The sequence below is a fragment of the Chroicocephalus ridibundus genome, chromosome Z (genome assembly GCF_963924245.1).
Source record: "Chroicocephalus ridibundus chromosome Z, bChrRid1.1, whole genome shotgun sequence".
Lineage (NCBI taxonomy): Eukaryota > Metazoa > Chordata > Aves > Charadriiformes > Laridae > Chroicocephalus > Chroicocephalus ridibundus.
The window spans coordinates 10,574,309-10,594,414 of record NC_086316.1 but is presented as its reverse complement, the minus strand read 5'-3'; the positions used below and the strand labels follow the sequence as shown (position 1 = coordinate 10,594,414).

The window sequence follows — 20,106 nt, the reverse complement described above, 5'->3', positions numbered from 1 at the left end:
GCCCACAACCCAGGTTGAAGTAAGAGAACTGTAAGAGTCATCCTGTGTGTTTGGGACAACGAAGGAGGACTTCATCCACACTGAGCTTCTGAATGTGAACATTTCATGACTGCCACAAGCCTGCTGCTAATGTCATACCTGAAACTATGCAGGCGCAGGACAAAGCTGTCCAAGACGAGGAAGGATCCTCTCTGGTGAAGACAACAATCTGCTAAAGGGTTGCAGGAAAAACTTCATCTGCCCTGCACGCTTTTAATTATAGCTCCCTGGTCACTGAATGCAACCACCACGATGCACACAGACAATGACCACTTAATTAAAATCACCATGCATCTCAAACAACAAATAAAGGATGGCACTGCTCCCAGAACAACAGCTCTTAATGAAAAGTGATGAACGCGGGAAGGAATTTCCTTTTGAAAAACTCCCTCATTAACACTTTGAAAGGGGACACAATGGAAAAATGTCTCATTGAGACGGTGAAGTAAATTTATTTTAGGAGAAAACATGGTTCCTCTGATATCCCATGGGGAAATTCCCACTTTGATGGAGCAGTCATCCCCATTTTGATACAACCAAGATTTTACCTGTAATATTCTCCTTTCACTGGATGGTACTGGGTCACTGGAAGCAGCGTTTCAGGTCTAAGACAACCCATGTACAATTTTGACTGGGCCACCACCATAATGAGTCCTTGAAGTGGTTGGCTTTGCTTCTTTCCTCCCAAGTCTGAACTGAAACCGGACACGGGCTGAGATCCACAGATGCTGCTTCCCTTGTGTCGCTGACAGGAATTAAGACACACTTTCCTATGCATTACAATTTGATCAAGGGTGTCAGGCTCTTAAACGGCTGCTAAGAGGTGATCGGGGCATTGGAGTTTGAGTATCTTTTCTGGGAGATGTGGCAGTGAATCAAACCAATGACCTATGAATGCCAGATTCACACCCCTTATTACCTCTATATCAGCATTTCTCTACAAACTTACAAGTTTTTACACCAACCCTGAAAATGGGTAAGAGCTCAGGACCACCTGACTCCTGTAGTGAACTTCTCTGAGGCATCAATTATTTCTGGAAAATGCTCAAAAGACTGTACAGGGCACACTGTTAGTACAAATCATTAAATAGATTTATCCATTATTCTGAATACCAGTCATAAATGATAGGCAGCTGAACTTCATTACCCGGCATCTGCTTCAGCTAACCTCCAAGGTCATGTCTATTGCTTGCTAGCACTGACCTTGTTCTACTGCGGCCCGAGCTGGATGGCAAATTTAGTGTCTCCATCTGGCAAATTATTTTTCTTCCTAAAAATAAAGTCGCATTTTCTAAATAATGTTACATCGAACAAATTCTATAACTTCTATTTTCTCTAGAACACCAGCAAAATTCTGAAAGAAGCAACTTTTTATCAACTATATTTTCCTCTATTTTTCTTAAAAATATATTTTGGTTAAAGAATGTTAAGCAGGCTTTGATCTAAGTTTTCATTCATAAAAATATACAACAAGGAGTTTTCTTTAGGCTGAATAGATCACTTGTAGAAAACCAGTTCATTAACTCTCCCTACTCTCATGTTGCAACTAATTGGCCTTGGTTTAAATCCATGCTGTTCAACGTACATCCTTTCACTGTTTGTTGCTGAAAAGGAGAAAGACAGGATTTGGTCAGTGTGGGCTTAATTTAATCGTATTTCCACATCTCCAATGAAAAGTGCATGTCTCTTTTTTACCCTTCTGTCCCATACACTCTCAAATATCTCTTCATGCTGCCAAACAGGGCGTTGTAAAACTTGGGGAAACACGTCTGATTGCAGCAAGACGCTGAATGTGCATGAAAACACCTATACAGGGCTGATCTTGACCTAGAAAAGGTGCGTAACACTATGAAAACTATTAAGGAATTTCTAACTTTTGCATTAAGCAATTAAAAATAAATCACAAGGTTTTTAAGTCAAGGCATCCAAGCTGAAGCTGTGATACCTGATGCTGGTTTCCTCGTAAGCAATTGCCTAGTGAGGATCTCTATGTGCTATTTTTCACTCTGTGAGAACTTAGATCAGAATCACCAAGGCTGTGTTTTCCCTCTTTATCCAGTTTAATCGCACATATGACAGGCATCTCCACTTCAAGAAACTTAAACTTCCCCAGGACACAGCATATTAAACGGGAAGAAGAAATTGGATTTTCTGCAGTGGGAAGGGAACAAACTGGTCTGGCTGGTCAGCACAGAGCAATGGCCAGGACCCGTAGGGACGACACTGGTGCTAATTCTGGTACTTGAATCACATCCAGATTTTTGCTTGTTATTTTCAAAGTAATGCTAGAAAAGACCCAAATGAAGGAATTAATATATAGAGCTGGGCTTTGTGCTTTAATCCTTACAGTCTGGCTGGATTAGCCAATTATTTCAGAGTCTCAATGCCCCACATCAAAATGTTTTTACTGAGGCTTCCTCCCTTTGCATGGCAGCTTGCCTGCCGGCACAGAGGCTGTCAGTGCCCACCCGCATGGCACCGCGCCGGATCTCCTGGGGTCGTAGGGCCGTGTTTAGCAGCTCTACTCTACAGGGCTCCTCTGCTGCTGAAAAGCGCTTCTTGTCATTTGCGAGACAAAGTTGTTAGCTCAAAACCCCGTCTTTAAGCTTTTGTCTACCATTGGTCATGAGCGAAGGATACCCACATCATCGGATGCTCAGGGATTGGCTGATATGAGCTGCAGTTGCCGGTGTGTTTGGGGTCTAACCTCTACATTCAGGAAGGGAAATGCTGCCTTGTTTTACACTGAAAAGAAAGAGGGAGACAAACATCCCTATAAGCACAGGGGGATGCAATTGGGAGCCTGAGTCTTGCCACCTTCCAGCTGTCAGCATCCTCTCAAACTTGCGATGCTGAGCCCCGGAGCCTGATGGGGCTGCTGGACATGCCATCTCTGCCTCCTCTGAAGTTCATTGGGAGAGTCATGTTACTCCACGATGGGACCTTAGGGAGACCAAAGCCCATAAATGACAAACACGATCGTGACTGAGAGGGCGGATATATCTATCTGCTTGGCAAAAAAGCATGCTTGGTGTGTGATCTAGGTATGCTAAAAATCCTACCCAGCCTTGGCCTTGGCGTCTTGCCTACGCAGCACATAAAAGAACTGGCTTCATCTCCAACCAGCTTACTTCTGGAAAGCTTATTTAATCTGACAGGTGTGGGATCACATGCTTCAACACTGAACCTTAGCAGTATGTGGGAGGCATTACTGCTATGTCATTCCTTTAGGTCAGGCATCCCAATGCTCGCTGCGTGAATAGGAACAGTTGGGACACTATGCTATGGATTGCATAAGAAATTAATCTGCCAGCCTTCTCCCTGTACCATCAAAGGCAGAGACAAATAGATCCCACAGCAGCTTCTCGCCACCAGCGTGTCGCCTTTAGTAAGGAGGAACAGGTAAGCACGTGAGGCCCGCGATGTGTGTCCGCTTGTCTCTCCATGGATGGGTTAGCTGCAGGTCCTTGAGGCAGGGTGCTCACAGCTGCAGGTCACAGTGGCTTTGGGCAGGACGCAGAGGCATGCACAGTGTCAGTCTGCTGCGCTGATGCGGGAGACCGGCGGCAGTGCAGCAAGAGCGCAGACTGGGTCTGACAGCTTTGATGCTTGGCTCCAGAACCCGGATCCATTTATAGATGGGCAAATTTCTGCCGTGCCGCCAAAGGTTCCCTCCCTTCAGAAAACTGCCTGCATTTCTCTGTGATTGGCATTCCTGCTGTGAGGTATAGCTGGGAATTCACAGCCTCAAGGTCATCTCAGCGACCCACACAACTGCTGCGTGGTTTTTGCAGGTTTGCCTGCACAGGTGCTCAGGGTGTGTTGGGTGGGTTGAAATAACAAAGTCTGTACAGTCTGGGTGAATTTCACACTCAGCTGACACACCTGACAGGCTTATAAAACTGTGAACCATTTGAATGGCTTATTAAACAGCAAACAGCGCGTGAAAATCACCTAAACATGCGGATACCAGAAGAAGCTTCAGGGATGCGGGTTGATTCCTGCCTCTTCCAGCCTGCATCCTCCATTCAGAGCAATATGAACTCTCCTTCTGAACCCCAACAGGATGCCACATGGGTACTGCTTAACTGCTCCTGTGCGACTCCTCTGTCATTGCCTGCGTCTTCTGGAGACCTCTGTGCAAAAGAGGTCTTATTATTTTATAGCCTCAGATTTTGAAATAGCTCCTCTCCTCCTTCCATTGGGCATTTCCACCAGTTTTACTCTTCTGTTAGCTTGAAAATGCATCTCTGCAGCAATTACTCCCAGGAAGCTGAAGGAGGGAGAGGATACAACTGCAGATAGGTTCCCCTCCCAAAAGTCATATTCTTTCTTCCTCCTATCGTTACTCCATCCTGACATACAGGACACACCTGATCTTCCTCAAAGAAGGTCAGATCCTTCTCTGAGGCTGCCCCAGGAGGTTTATCACCCTTCCTTCAGGCTTTATCTTTTTAAGATGGGTAGCTTAGTCACCTCCAGGGATTTAGGCAACATAAAGTTGGTGAATAGTCATCACCTGCTGCTGTCTTCAAACTGTTGCTCTGCACATCCCTGTAGGAGTCCCTGGTGAAGGATTTGTTTTGATTCAGGTCTGTGCGAAATGCATATTTCTCTTTACTCAGCTCCTGGATTTAAGGTGCAAAATACAGCTTATGGGCAGGTTGCGATATTTTATATGGCTTCTACAGTCTGATCTCCTGCAGGAGCTCGTAGAAGAAGCAAAGGTCTGATCTCCTAAGCTGTCTGTGCCGTTGAAGCCATAGCACAGCAGAGCAGCAGGGTCCGAGGAGCCCACCCCACCGCCCCTCCCTGCATCCTCTCTTTGGCCTGAAAGACATCCACAAGGCAGATCTCTGGCCTTTTAAATGGAAAGACCTTAAGAAACATGCTCAAAAGGCAAAAGATGTTGGAGGATGTTGGCCAAGAGAGACGGAAAGCGCTACATAAATTCAAGCACCTGCCCCTCTAATCCTAGTGTAAGGTCACTTTGTCACTGAATTCAACATACTATTTGCTCCACACATGCTAAATTAAATCAACCACTCTTGTGTGTGCTCCCTGCATTTAACATCATGATCATAAATTTGAGAAGTAAAAAGCTATCTTGCTCCATAAACCACATTTAATGGGATCTGCCCTTGATGGCCAGGTTGCTCCACAGTTTCTTGGGCAATGCTGGCTTTGTCTTGGCAGAACTGACTCGGCCAGCATATGGAGCAGAGATATGTCATTTCTGGACATGTTACTGGCAAACTTCCTCAGGGATACTCTATTACATTTGTAAAGTGCTCATATTGTCTCTTTTTTCAGCTAGAGGTAAAGGAAAAAGGAGAGAGACAGGGACAACAACAGCTCCCTACCTACCTAATGGGGAACATTTGCCAGAATAAGGTGAGAATCAAAACTAATGTTTTTATTTGTTTCAAACTAAGCTAAAACCAGCTTTGCTGAGAAACACACAGTGTTTTTAATTTCTTCATGTTTTCAAGAAAACTGCTGGCTCTCCATTGAACTACTTGCATCTTCAACACAAAGCTAATTACAGTTTGATCTTTGCAGGGACCTGCAGGAGGGGTTGTAAAACCAACACCCATGGTCCACTAAGAAACAACATACCCAATGCTTTCCCAGGGATTACAGGAGAGTCTGGGAAGAGTGCTAGGAATTTATTTCCAGGTACAGAAGAGAGGATGAAAAATCCGCCTCCTCTGGGCATTAGTAATTGCGTGATATCCCACAGGGAAGTCAGCTGCCTCCTTGGGGCCAGAATTAAGGACATATGGAGGAAACTCCCTTCCCTGGTCCAGTCATCAGATTACTATCCGCTACTGATATTTCAGGTAGGCAGTGACGAAGTAGGTACCAGAAGTCTGAGGGCAATGAAGAATGACTTTAGGGCCCTGGGATGGCTGGTTAAGGGATCGGGAGCACAAATAGTGTTCTCCTCTATCCCACCATTTACAGGGGTAGACGAGGGGATAAATAGGAGGAACCAGCAAATTAACTCCTGGCTCCGCGACTGGTGCATCCGGGAGGACTTTGGCTTTTTTGAACATGGGCTGATCTACAGGAAACCAGGCATGCTGGCATCAGGCAGGGGAAGCCTAACCCGAAGGGGAAGAAAGAGACTGGGACAAGAATTAGCAGGGCTTATCCATAAGGCTTTAAACTAGGTTTGATGGGGGATGGGGACGAAACCAGGATCACAAAAGTGGTGCCTAGGAGCAACATAGCAGTGCTCATGGGTAAAAGTGATAGCAAGGTCTTCCAGCCTGTCTCAGCGATGGTGGGGGATAGTGAATTGTGTGGCAGCATAGACACAAGGAGTAGTGATAATTTGGTAACTACAGTAGTGTCCGAGAATGATCAGGTGCAAATCAGGGCCTGTCCCCCCAAGAAAGTGGCAGGACAATTAACCCAACTGAAGTGCATCTACACTAATGCACGCAGCATGGGGAATAAGCAGGACGAGCTGGAGGCCATCGTGCAGCAGGGAAACTATGATGTGGTTGCCATCACGGAAACGTGGTGGGAAGACACACACAAGTGGAGTGCTGTAATGATGGCTACCAGCTTTTCAGAAGAGATAGGCAAGGGAAGAGAGGTGGTGGGGTGGCCCTCTATGTTAGGGGCAGTTTTGAATGTCTAGAACTCAACAGTGTGAATGACAGTGTTGAGTGTGTATGGATAAAAATCAAGGGGAAGGCCAACAAGGCAGATATCATGATGGGAGTTTGTTATAGACCCCCTAATCAGGATGTAGAAACCGATGAAGTATTCTATAAGCGGCTGGCAGAGGTCTCGCGATCATCTGCCCTTGTCCTTGTGGGGGATTTCAACTTCCCGGATGTCCGCTGGGAATACTACACAGCAGAGAGGGAACAGTCCCGGAGGTTCCTGGAGTGTGTGGAAGACAACTTCCTAACACAGCTGGTGAAGGAACCTACTAGGGGAAGTGCCCTACTGGACCTACTGTTTGTTAACAGAGAAGGTCTTGTGGGGGATGTAAAGGTTGGAGGTCGTCTTGGGCAGAGTGACCATGAAATGATAGAGTTTTCAATTCTTGGTGAAGGGAGGCGGGGAGCCAGCAAAACTGCCACCTTGGATTTCCGAAGGGCAGACTTTAGCCTGTTTAGGAGCATGGTTGAGAGTGTCCCTTGGGAGGCAGTTTTGAAGAGCAAAGGTGCCCAGGAAAGCTGGTCATACTTCAAGCAGGTGCTCTTAGAAGCACAGGAGAAGGCCATCCCCATGTCCCGAAAGACGAGCCGACGGGGAAGAAGGCCAGCCTGGCTAAATAGAGAGCTTTGGCTGGACCTCAGGAAAAAAAGGAAGGCTTACATTCTCTGGAAAAGGGGCTCAGCAACTTATGAGGATTATCAAGATATAACAAAGCTATGCAGGGGGAAGATTAGAAGGGCCAAAGCTCAGTCAGAACTCAGCTTGGCCACTGCAGTTAAAGACAACAAGAAGAGATTTTTACAGTATATCAACAGAAAAAGGAAAAGTAGGGAAAATATAGGTCCACTGATGAATGAGACGGGAGCCCTAGTGGTGGAAGTCACAGAGAAGGCAGAGTTACTGAATGCCTTCTTTTCTTCGGTCTTCACTGATAAAGCCGTCCCTCACGCATCCCATACCCTGGAGGCAAGGGGGAAGGTCTGGAGAGAGGAAGATTTTCCCTCAGTTGAGGAGGACCGGGTCAGAGGCCACTTGGCCAATCTGGACATTCATAAATCCATGGGCCCTGACGGGATGCACCCGCGAGTGCTGAGAGAGCTGGCAGATGTTATCGCTAGACCACTCTCCATTGTCTTTGCAAGGTCATGGGGAACAGGAGAGGTGCCTGAGGACTGGAGGAAGGCTGACATCACTCCAATCTTCAAAAAAGGCAAGAAGGAGGACCCAGGGAACTACAGGCCGGTTAGTCTCACCTCTGTCCCTGGGAAGGTAATGGAGCGACTCGTTCTGGATGTCATCTCCAAACACATATAGGAACAGGAAGTTATTGGAAGTGGTCAGCATGGATTTACCAAGGGCAAATCATGCCTGACGAATCTGATAGCTTTCTATGATGTTATAACGGGTTGGCTGGATGAGGGGAGAGCCGTAGATGTCATCTACCTTGACCTTAGCAAGGCCTTTGACACTGTCTCCCATAACATCCTCATTAGGAAGCTGAGGAAGTATGGGCTAGACGAGGTGACAGTGAGGTGGATCGAGAGCTGGCTGAGTGACAGAACTCAGAGGGTTGTGATCAGCGGCACAGAGTCCAGTTGGAGGCCTGTAACGAGTGGTGTCCCTCAGGGGTCAATACTTGGACCAATTTTGTTCAATATATTCATTAATGACCTAGATGAGGGGACAGAGTGTATCCTCAGCAAGTTTGCTGATGATACCAAGCTGGGAGGGGTGGCCGACACTCCAGAGGGCCGTGCTGCCATCCAGCGTGACCTGGGCAGGCTGGAGAGCTGGGCAGAGAAGAACCTAATAAGGTTCAACAAAAGCAAGTGTAGGGTCCTGCACCTGGGAAGGAAGAATGCCAAACACCAGTATAGGTTAGGGGCGGACATGCTGGGAAGCAGCTCTGAGGAGAAGGACCTGGGGGTCCTGGTAGACAGCAAATTATCCATGAGCCAGCAGTGTGCCCTTGTCGCCAAGAAGGCCAATGGCATCCTGGGCTGCATAGGGAAGAGTGTGGCCAGTAGGTCGAGGGAGGTCATTCTCCCCCTCTACTCTGCACTGGTGAGGCCACAACTGGAGTACTGTGTCCAGTTTTGGGCTCCCCAGTTCAAGAGGGACAGGGAACTACTGGAGCGAGTCCAGCGTAGGGCAACCAAGATGATTATGGGACTGGAGCACCTCCCTTATGAGGAAAGGCTGAAAGAGCTGGGACTCTTTAGCCTGGAGAAGAGAAGGTTGAGGGGGGACCTGATTAATGTTTACAAGTATCTAAAGGGTGGGTTTAAGGAGGACGGAGCCAGGCTCTTTTCAATGGTTCCCAGCGACAGGACAAGGGGCAATGGGCACAAGCTAGAACACAGGAAGTTCCGTTCAAATACACGGAAAAACTTCTTTACAGTGAGGGTGACAGAGCACTGGAACAGGCTGCCCAGGGAGGTTGTGGAGTCCCCTTCTCTGGAGATTTTCAAGACCCGCCTGGATGCAGCCCTGAGGGATGTGCTTTAGGCAATCCTGCTCTAGCAGGGGAGTTGGACTAGATGATCTCTAGAGGTCCCTTCCAACTCTGAAGATTCGGTGATTCCATGATTCCGTGATATGTATGTAATTCAGTTATCCCTCATAACGAAGGAGTCCGAGGGAGGTTTTTCATGGAGGTGTGAACCACTCATCCTGCATAGGCAGGAGCTGCTGAGCTCTGTATGAAAGCCACTTCCCACAGCCCAGGTCATTGTCACGCTTGGCTGCAAGTGCCAACACAGGAGGGGACCAAATAGTTCAGATAAGGAGAGGACTTTGAGGCCTCGGTAGGGTCAGGTTAGAAACATGTTTTACTTTGTGCTCATAGAGAGTTTGGCAAACCAGGCTTGGGCTGCAGACAGTTTGTAGAGTGTTAAAATATTCACTTTTTGTAAGGTCATTTAAAAAGAGAGAAGTACCTCCATCCCTGACCATCCTGCCACTCACTCTTGTTTCTTTGGTGGCCTCTTTGGATCTCTAAATCCATGGCAGAGACAGCGCTATCCACACTATCTTGATTGGGCTTCCAACTGCTCTGCTGACAGAGATGGTAAACTTTATTTAGGCTGCAGAAACAGACTCTCTCTTCCATATTTGCACAAAATCTGACATAAAGAGGTCCTAGTTCCTGCCTGGGGTTCTTATGTTATGACGGCAATAGTCTCGCAGCCAGACCTAACCTCTGCACAAGAGTTCTGTGCAAACTAAATGGACTCCCAAATCCTGAGCCCAGATGGATCATAACCAGGCATTTCGTGAATTTTTGTGGCTCAGATTCTTGGACAAGTATCTCGCAGAGATGTAGCGTTGTGTTTCTCCAGGAAGAAACAACCAAAACGTACCTGAGCTTTTCCTCCTGTCACATTCCAGTGTGTGAGTACAAGCACAGTGGAAGCTCAAGGAAGAGCACATAATGTTTGCCATTAAACATTAATCATATTCAGCAGTGCTATAGATGGACACTGATGGAATCAGGATGTTTTCTAACTGTCAGGGGGAAAGATTCCTGAGGTGGTGGCTCATAAAAGCAGGGAGAACTGATTTTCCACAAAGATTTGCTCAGGATCTATAATTTGTTTATATGATTCAGGCTTTTTTTCTGTTGAAGGACACTAGTTTGACACCCCATCAAGCTGTAATAGTATAACTGCGTAACTGTTAAGAAAACAGTAGTACTTTAAGTTTATTATCACTGGGATTTTCAAATGGCTTCACCCATTGTCTTTAATATGAACAGAATGAGGTCACTGTTTGCACATCTGCAGTGCATGCTCTTCCAGTGCACCAGAATAAACTTTACAGACTACATCACCGATCGGGCAAGCATCCTGTACCCCTGAAATCATCTGCAACCCACTTTTGACAAGGGTCAGCTTGCTTGCAAAATCATCCCTCTGTGCACCCCCCAGAAATAATAGATTTTCCCTGTCTGTAGACGACAGCTGCAGCAACTAAAATGTTAAAAATGACAAGCTATAAGACTAGCTACATACCGCAAAGAAAAGAGGGCACAGCGCTAAGCTTTTACAGCAAGCTGAGTTTTGCTTGACAGAGCGTGCACACTGGCACTAAAATCACATCGCGGAAAGGCTGCTAGTAGTGAGGCTAATGAACTGCGAACTTCTGTCCCTGAAATGCTGGGAGTTTCCTAGGTATCCCTCCACTCAAGCAAGGACTGATTTACAGAAGTGCTCCAGCAAGAAGACAGTTCACGATGAGTTCACTGCCAAGCAGGTTGCTCCGCGATGATTGGGATGGTGCAGCCTGAAGGCGAGGTGCTATCGATCGGTTCAAGCCACTCTACCTGTGCTTTCCACCGTCCCCTGAAAATCAAATGTGCAAAACTCCCTGTTGTCAGGAAGGGATGGGGAAGGCGGTGTGGAATAATTACTAAATTGACTAAAAATACAAAAGTACAGCATTGTTCACACATTAAAGAAAAGTATAAAATCAAGAGGCTTCTGAGGTAGAAAATAGCCGCAGCTGGCATGAAGAATACAAAACCTGTGGTTCCCTGATAAGGATGCTTGTGAAGCTACATGAGGTACGGGATGGGATGCAATTATTCCACGGCTTTACCTTATGATGTATAGCGGATACGGAAATGGGATGATACCATGAAACAGATAAACTGCCAATTAGCTGCCTGCTCGATACTCGGAGCCAGCATTTTGTCAAATTTTGATGAAATGCTGTCCTTTGTGCGAACTTTGCTCATGATAATGTCATTATAATACCAAAACACACCTCTATGCCGAAGGCTACCCATCTCCAAGGTGCGACCACTCCTTCTTGAGTCTGCATCCTGAATTTCTCGTAAACTATACCTTTAATTGTAAAGCGAGAAAAATTTACACCAATCATGATAAAAGTATGTATGACTAAAGTCACTCAAACTCCACCTTGAAGATAAGAAATAGTATAAAAATAGCCAAAGAGAGGGGGGATACCCAGGGAAGACACCATCGCGAAGAATTCCATCACTGACTTCCAGGATCAGTCGAGGGGCTGAGCCTTTCTTCCCCCCCATGGTGACGCCTTTGGGTAAGACTTCGATTATACTGAGTGCGTCCTCGGGAAACTTAGAAATTTCTCTAGAGAGTCTCTTTCTACATTTATAGCCAGGGTGTACCGTTTATAACTTTGTCCCGCATTTTGTAGATGTAACAATACTTTCATTTGCACGTGCTTTGCAGACAGTGTATTTATCACCGGCAATCCTAAGAACCTACATATCTGTTGTTTAAATAAACTGCACTGTTTAAGTAGCTAGTCATTTCGCTTTCTCACTGAACGCGACCAAAGACTCGAGAGTGACCGTGCTAGTTCATGAGCATGACTAGACTGAAGGTGCAGTACACTATTAGTGTATCCAAATCGTAATAGTTTAATATATATTAAACGCGATTGGACTGATAGTGCTGAATTGGGCATCACTCAGAATTTAAACCTAGCCGCACCTAGCCTCCCACCTCGGTGAGGAGTGTTAGAAGGCAAGGGGCTTTATTTTCTGCCAAAACCGCTTTACCCCTTTCACACGACAGGCGGGGTCTCCCTTTTTCCCAGCAGACAGCCTACAACAGGTTACAAGACGGACTCCCATGTGCATGGATGGGGGACGAGGTGTGCTGGTAACAATCACTACGATCACAAGCTCTTTCATAATATTTATGTCTGTGACAAAATGGTGGATTTTGCCAATGGCAAAAATGCTGGATTCCAGTAGAAGAAAAAGTGTTTCATCTGCAGGTGTCCACACTTTCTCAGTCTGTGCTCTGTGGGAAGAAAAAGAGCTGACTCCTTGCCACCCTCCAAAAAGCCCAAACTCAAACCTCCTTCCATCTAGCTTTTGATAGTGAAAACAAAACCTAAATCATCGCATTCCCCTGAGTAGTGTTATGTAGGGCAAACCACAATTTGTAATTTAGGTTAGTTACTAAACATCACCCGAAAGGTGAGCCTGGAGAGAGCAAGAGTTTTCAGTTTACTTTTGCCAGGTGGTAGAAGAGCTGTGAACATCACAATATCTAGAAGCTCCTTCTGGAGATACGTGTACACAAAATCTGGCTCGTGCTCCTGCTCCGGTAGAAAAAAAAGGGACTTAAATAAACCTCTTCCTGCTCACCCTTGTGGTGAGCAAAAAGCACTCAAAACCACCATTGACCACTACAGAACAGAGAACTTTTGTGAAAAAAAGGAAAAAAAAATAAAAAGGACAGAATAGAAGGTACACATTGTAGAAGGAATATTTTTAACCAAAGGTTAGGAAAACAGTGTTGTTCCACCAGGTGCCTTCAGGCTCAAGATCTGCTCTGCACTGTACTGTAGTAAGCATCAGCTCAGTCACACTACTGAAAAAAGCAAGACCTTTCCTAGAACATTTCTTTGGGTGCAAGCAACCCTACACAACTACACATCTTCCCTTATATGGCCTCTTCCTCCAGCACATGCTAAACATGGTTCTCATTGTCCTTTCTTGTGAAATAAAGGTAATTAGTTAGCATAACTCTGAAAAGCACATATTCAGCTAATCATTTGACTACAACAACTATGCAGAAGAGTTACAGGCACTACAACACAACAGGATCTTGGTTGCTACCCACAGAATATATAGTTTGGTTCCCACAATCTACCCCTTTTCTTCAGGAGCTTCTACTTCAATGGCAGAAAGCCAAGGCAGACTCCAGAGCAACGCAACACAACACTTTGTTATTACTGGGTCCTTTTCATCAGTCTTCCAGGCATGAATTAGAGGAGGTCATTCTGGCACAGTGGTGGTAGCAATAGCTGGACCCCATGTCACTCCCCCGGAGCAGGAGTATACCCCGTAGCACAACTGGTCATTTAGCTCTAGATGATACCTTGCCAGGCTGCCGTGACATTGAAGGTAACGGAAAGTGCTTGAAGGGTCTGAACTTTTTTTACACAAGCTATTCATGCCTTGGGAAGCTGCACAAGGTGAGAAGAGGCCTGGGAACCATGCTGAACTCCTTTCATCACGCAGCAGCATGGCTGCAGGGAAATACCCTGAGGTATCAACAGTGCAGAAAATTTGAGCTCTGAAGGGGAATCAGTGGGAACTTTTGAGCTCCTAAAATAGGAGACTTAAAATAAATTGTGATTCCTGGAGCCATGATTTCTTTTCTGGTCTCCCTTTGGAGCTGCACAATGCTACGCTGTTCCTTGCAGATAAGATTGTGTTTCATCCTTAACAAATATAATACATGCATAAAAAGAACAAGGATAATTTCTTCCAAGTCCCTCCCCACATTATTATTCTTTAGGAGCCAATGTAGCTAACTAGGTTGGAGTATAAAATGATGATCCATAGAGTCTGCTTCCTGCTGTTGGGTTAGCACTTCTACTATTTTTAGCACTCTTCCGAGAACTGGAAATATGTTTTTATAAAGATACCATCTTCTAGGCAGGGACACAAATAGTGAATCAGTCTATTCATATTAATGTCACGAGAATCATCACATCCAAGCCAGTGCAGGGCAAAGTTCTCTGCAATGCGTGTTTTCTGTTTGTTATCAACAATTTATTCTGTTCGTGTGAAGCAATCAAGGGATCGGGCTAGACTCTGAGGCCGTGTGTATCCACACTTTAATTCCATTGCCAGGGTTTATGCCTCAGGTCTGTATTTTACTGGAAGACGGCTGTTTGTTTTCCTGTAGCTAGCTATGGTCAGAGCTGTGTAGTCTATAGATCATGCGGCTCACATTCCTCCTGGAAGGCATTTTGCGAGCTGCAATTTTCAGCAGAAATCTCGAAGACTGATTCAAAATTTCCACAGGATAAAAATCCTGGTCCTGCTCTGCTCAGCACAATAGATGCTTATTTTGTGTTAGTCTTTTATGTTCAAGGTCCTTCAAGTTTTGGAAACCATAGGATGGGGGGTAGAAAAGCACTTTAAAGAGCAAAACCTTCTATATAGACAAAAAAGACTGGCAAATACGCTTGGGTTACAAACATCTATTTTATGGCTCACATCTTAAAATAATATTTTTCCTGAACCTACCCTTATGAACAGAAGAAAAATTCCCATGGAGAAAAACTCTTCGCCCTTGAAGAAGAGCATGTAAGGACAGCAAAGATATGGCAAATTTCAGAGCACCTGTCAATTTTCTCAATGGCCCACACTATAATTCCGTTACTTACACTGAAATTCCCTTTTGGTATTTTTCTCAGTAATGCAATTCAGAGCAATGGTTCATGTGTAGCCTGAAGTTTACTGCTTCATTTTCCCTTACCTGAATAATGTCTGGTTTTTTTCCAGCCATATCACCTGCTCCAATAAACTTTGCCTCGTTTTCTTATGACATGCGGATGCATGTATATGTGTTCCTGAATAGATACATAGAAGATGCCAGAAAAGTCCTTTTGCTACATTGCAGAATTACCGTCCACCCCAAACATACTGTAGTAGCAGAGTTTGTGGGTTTTTTCCCCTTTTTCGCATGAGCAGAATTATTTTCTGATAATCTGCTTTAAATGCTGACAAAAATGACCAAGGGTCTGCAACATAAGACAGTTGTGCTGACTTCCGACTACCCACCTTTGTTCAGAGAGCACCGAATTGGAAGTAAACACAGCCAAGGACTTAGCTCCTTTTTGCAAATGGGCCTGTGCTCTTAGTGCTTAAAGTAATAATAAGAAAGGGACCTCTCAAAAATGCATGGCTTTCACTTTTTTGATCATGTATTTTTAGCATGGCCCTACTTTGGCTGAAAATGCAGCACATTAGTCTATCCTGGGGACACGGAAATACCTTATGGCATTCTTTATGGGCCACTGGATGGCACTAGCATCCAAAATATCACTGCCAGTCCTGCCTTTGTTTGGCCAAGAAAAAAAACTCGGATCTTAAAAAGGCCACTCAAAACAGGACCCTGGGGCAGCCTGCAACACAAATTCCATCTCTGCCAAAATTGCACAGGTCAGAGGAAAAGTGATATAAACCACTGCAAAATATGTCGCTTTGTTGTTTACCATAGCTGCACACCAGGAATTTGGGCTGCACCAAATCTTTTGGGGGATTTGTGGCCATAATGTTGTACTTGAAAAGTCATTTAAGAAATGGATCAATTCTGCTGCCTGTTGGATGGATGCAACTCCCCCTCCATTGGATTAGGGGAGCAAGAAATAAATGAAAGTAGTATGTCACTACCTTCTTTTGATCTGTTCACTACAAATGGTCCACTTGCTCCTGCCATATTAGTACTTGCACCAAACCCTGTCGTTTTTGGGTTTTTTTTTCAGCAAAGATGACATTGGAATGTGGGGGACATTATGCTGGGCTAAAGTGAGAGAAGCAGTCTGCTGCTACCCGTGCTCCAAATGGTGTTGATGGAGATGCTCACAGCAAACTTTCCCACCAGCATTTGAAGAACCAGGCTCTATGCTTTCATTTTGGTATCTTGCCTTAGAAAAGGTGCCTGTTGTCTGACTCACTTTGTCCTTGATTTAGGGATAAAATGGGAAATGTGGATTTTTTTAAATTTTTGTTTTCCTGCCACACTGGAGGCACCCTGGAGATGCTAGAAGTGGGACACTTCTTTTCAATGATCAGACACAGCATCTCTAGGTGGCTGGTGGAAATGATTTTAAATGTGGAGTCTGCAGAGCGGTCATGGCTGACTGGCAAACTTGCTTCAGTACATCAACAGATCAGGGCCTCTGCCAAGTGCTTAAAGCTCTGGGAGAAATCAATTCTTTCCAACAAAACTGCAGCCAGGGCAGCAACACACCGCCCTTTTGAACCCACTCAACAGGAGTCATTCTTCACTTCGCTTCGTATGACAAATAGGGAAAGCTGCCTTACATTTAACATTCTCAGGATAGATGCTAAGTCCCAGTGAATGGCACATTTCAAAGCGTGAACCTGTCTTTCAGCAACCACTTTGCCTGTAAAGAGCCAAAAGTAGGGGGAGAAGGAGAAGGAAGGGAGGGTGAAAGAAAAGATGGTAAATAACAGTTGAAGCAGACAAAAGGGCTCTGTTTCTGAGTGCAAATGAAGCACAGCTGGTTTACAGCTGCACTGTATTCCCCTAGAAGGTAGGGCACTGGGCAAATGCGGTAATGCTTTCGTTACCATCAGGATGGTACAAAAGACTGGATGAACTGAATGGCCCTTTTCTCCGATGCCCATAAAAATGATAATAAAAACCCCATTAGCTCCCTGCAGCCTTGTGCGTCCCGAGACAGGCTGTCACGCGGAACATGGTAGGCAGACCGCTGCTGTGCTTCCAAGGGATGCACAGGCGAAAGGCTTGAAGGAACACCCCCAAAACCTGGTTTTGAGGGCTGGCCAGAAGCATTTCAGACAGGGATTTGGAAGCAAAGATGAGGCTATTAAAGCCTGCTGCGAAGCAAGCTGGAACTAATGGCAAGCTTCCCCTCGACTTCGGCAGGCTTGAGCTCAGTCTTCCCGTCATTTTCTTAAGCTCACGGCAGCAAAGCCTGGCTCTCTACTTTTTTCATCTCCACCTCCATCCCTTCCCACCTGATGAATAATTGCATGAGCCTCCCGAAGGCTGCACACTGATTTCATCCTTGCCCCTCTCTCCAAGTGTCTCTCTCTTTTCTTGGCCCACACAGTCGTGTCAATGCCTCTGTTTGTCATTTCCTCCTTCTTATAATTATAATCAGAATTCGCTGGGATAAGATGTGGTGATTATGTGTTCAAAAGCTTTTAACAACAAGTACCCTGCTGTTTGTCTGCCCCACTTAAGGAAGCTCTTGCGCATTTGTGTGAGTCCCTCTGGCCTCCCTGAGGTAGGTGTCTAAGCTGCTGCTCGAAATGGGGCCATGGTCTATAAATTGCAATGGCACCAAATCCTAAAGCAAGCTCCCTGTGCGTGCGTTTTGCTGTCTGAGATGACAGATGAAAAATGATAATATTTATTGAACAGTGACTACTCCTGAGACACAAAAATCATTGCTTCTGCAACAGAAGCAGCAGAGGATTTTAAACTTTTGCATCAGGATGAAGCCTGGAGGCTCCTCCTTTGAGCTATTTAGCCTTTAACACTATTCCTGATGTGATACACTAGTCTCTCTCTAACTGGGCTCACCTAGGCAAATTCTACCAGCTATAAAAAGCTTCAAAAAGTGCAGTTTTTTGAAAACCCAAAGTCTTGGGTTTCTATGAAACCCAAGAATGTAATTTTTTTTCCCACCAGGAGTACATCATGAGCCACTCGGAGCGCAGATGTCAACAGCTCCTTTGTTGCCCTCCTCCCAGAAGACTCAAAGCTGGGAAAAGTCAAAAGCACCAGCTTCCTCCTTCAGAAGTTGTGCAAGAGCCTTTGAGGTTTTGCTCTTAGCAGCCTCCTTCTGCAAACTGTTTATTCCAAGGAACATTCATTCCCCACATTAAGGTCAACCAGGGGTTTCCTTAAGGCAGCTGAGCCATTGCCATCTCTGCTGGGAGGGCCCAGAGGGAGACACGACTCCCGGATCGCTGTCACGGGCATGTGCTGGAGACGCGGCACAAACCCAAAGTCTAAGTTAGAGCTGTGTAGTGCCAAGGGAAGCTCATGTTTGACTCCAAAGATAAACAACTGCTTTCTGATCATTTTGCAAAGGCGGGATAGCCATCTCTATGCCCCACTAAGCTCATTAGGGAAATATTTGGTTTATCTTCCAACAGGAAGAAGTTACACATGTGCGACTTAAGTTACATGCTTAAAAGATGAACTAGAAAGATTTTTCCTCTGTGCCTCTCACATCGCTATTGCTGTGTGTATGGCAGAACATGCAATAGCAAAAGTTTGCAGGTAGACCTTGTGATTTCCACCACAGGCAGGCTTGGAGACTTCCCTGAAAACAGACCTTTTAAACTAAATTAATTGATTCTGGAATAATAAAAAAAACACATTTATTTTCAGTTGCTTCGCAAATGAATAGACATAATGAGATTTCTTTAACTGAATTTCTCTGTGGCTAGGGATTTAACTGACACAGAGCTGGAGGATTTTGCATGAGGCGAATGTATGGACAATGGAGATAGTGGCGTTAGGGACAGTCAAGTGGAAGCAGAAAGTCTTGAACTGCACTGTAGGCTGACAAAACCAAGAGTTTTTGCAGGGATATCATGCAAAGAAGCTGACCAACACCTACCTGAGCTTGAAACAGATTTCCCTGTAAATAATGATAACCACAAAGCTTTTTTTTTGCTACTCAGACTAAGTGCCAGGTCCTAAAAATGTCAACAAACCCGTGAAGCCACTGCAAAGACAGGGTATTTTTTCATCTTCTGTATCAAGCTTCCTCCACTGTTTCAGCTTTGCAACTAATTTCCAGCAATCAATCAAAAGACAAGTCTGTGGAACATTATCTTCTGTTTTCCAGATGTTTCCAGTGAAACGAACACTTGAATCCGTCCACCTCTTTTTCTCTTGCTAAGTTTTGTTATTTGGGGGAGTCTTCACTTACTGTTGGGTAAAGGTGCTCATGAAGATGACGAATGGTGAATGCACACATCTTCTAGCAATCATTTGAACTCCATTTTATACAGAGAGATACTGATAGCATTCCTAGAGCAATGAAAGAAAAAACTTCTTCCCTTTATAGTTAACAAGCATGCCGTGCCTGCTTGATTTTTTTAATTTGTTATCTAGGAGCAAATGTTACCTACTAAAAAATCTCATTTTTTAAAGTAAAATTTGTCAGAAATTTTCACAAAGATTCATGCAGTAAATGCATAACATTCCAGATATATTTTGCACAGGACTCATATGCCTGGGGACCATAGGACTTAGGACCTATGTCTCACTGCAAATGAAGGCGCAGGCACATACCTGCTTTCCAAAGGACTTCACTGTTGCAGGAGATTGCTGCTCTCCAGCTGCTTGCAACTGCCTTCCACCCAGAAGCCACATTGCTCTGCAGTAATGTTTCTGCTCCGAGGCATCTGCTTCAGTGCAAAGTCAGCCACCTTGCTTTAAATGGAGGAAACAGGTTTTCTGCTCCACTGACTGTGGAGCTTCTACCAAAATGTGGCCCAGCATCTGGGTGTTGCCGCCTCCTCAGGGCTGCAGCTGTGGCCGGAGCGCCTGACTATATTCCTCTGCTCCTACACACTTAAGTTGCCGGTGCATAACAGGACTAATACACAAGGTGTTCTTGAAAATGCTGATCCTACAGTCCTACTGTCTGTTTGTGCTCAGCCAAGCACACTGCTGGCCCCACCACTTTTGTATAAGAATTTCCTCCATTCTGGTTCAGCTACAAAGATCTTAAAAGCCTGCATTAAGTTTTTCTAATTAATTTTTTTTTTTTAATTTAACTCTTCTACAGTGCAGTCTGAGCACAGAATATAGGATCTGCAATTAGTAACTAAGAAATATTGGCATCTCCTTC

The 20,106-nt window shown here is 45.1% G+C and overlaps 1 protein-coding gene across 6 annotated transcripts in view; it reads right to left on the bottom strand.

The window, feature by feature from the left end:
• The window catches only part of PALM2AKAP2 (PALM2 and AKAP2 fusion), a 280,418-nt gene that overhangs the window by 237,101 nt on the left and 23,211 nt on the right, over positions 1 to 20,106 (bottom strand). For 4 of the 6 annotated variants that reach the window (XM_063319748.1, XM_063319751.1, XM_063319752.1 and 1 more), the window contains exon 1: positions 19,545 to 19,658. The exons of the other annotated variants lie outside the window; for them this stretch is intronic. In XM_063319748.1, the coding sequence (XP_063175818.1) occupies positions 19,545 to 19,625 (81 nt within the window). In that variant the 5' untranslated portion in view covers positions 19,626 to 19,658. Of the gene's footprint in view, positions 1 to 19,544; positions 19,659 to 20,106 lie in introns of those variants that run through there. 6 annotated transcript variants of the gene reach the window in all.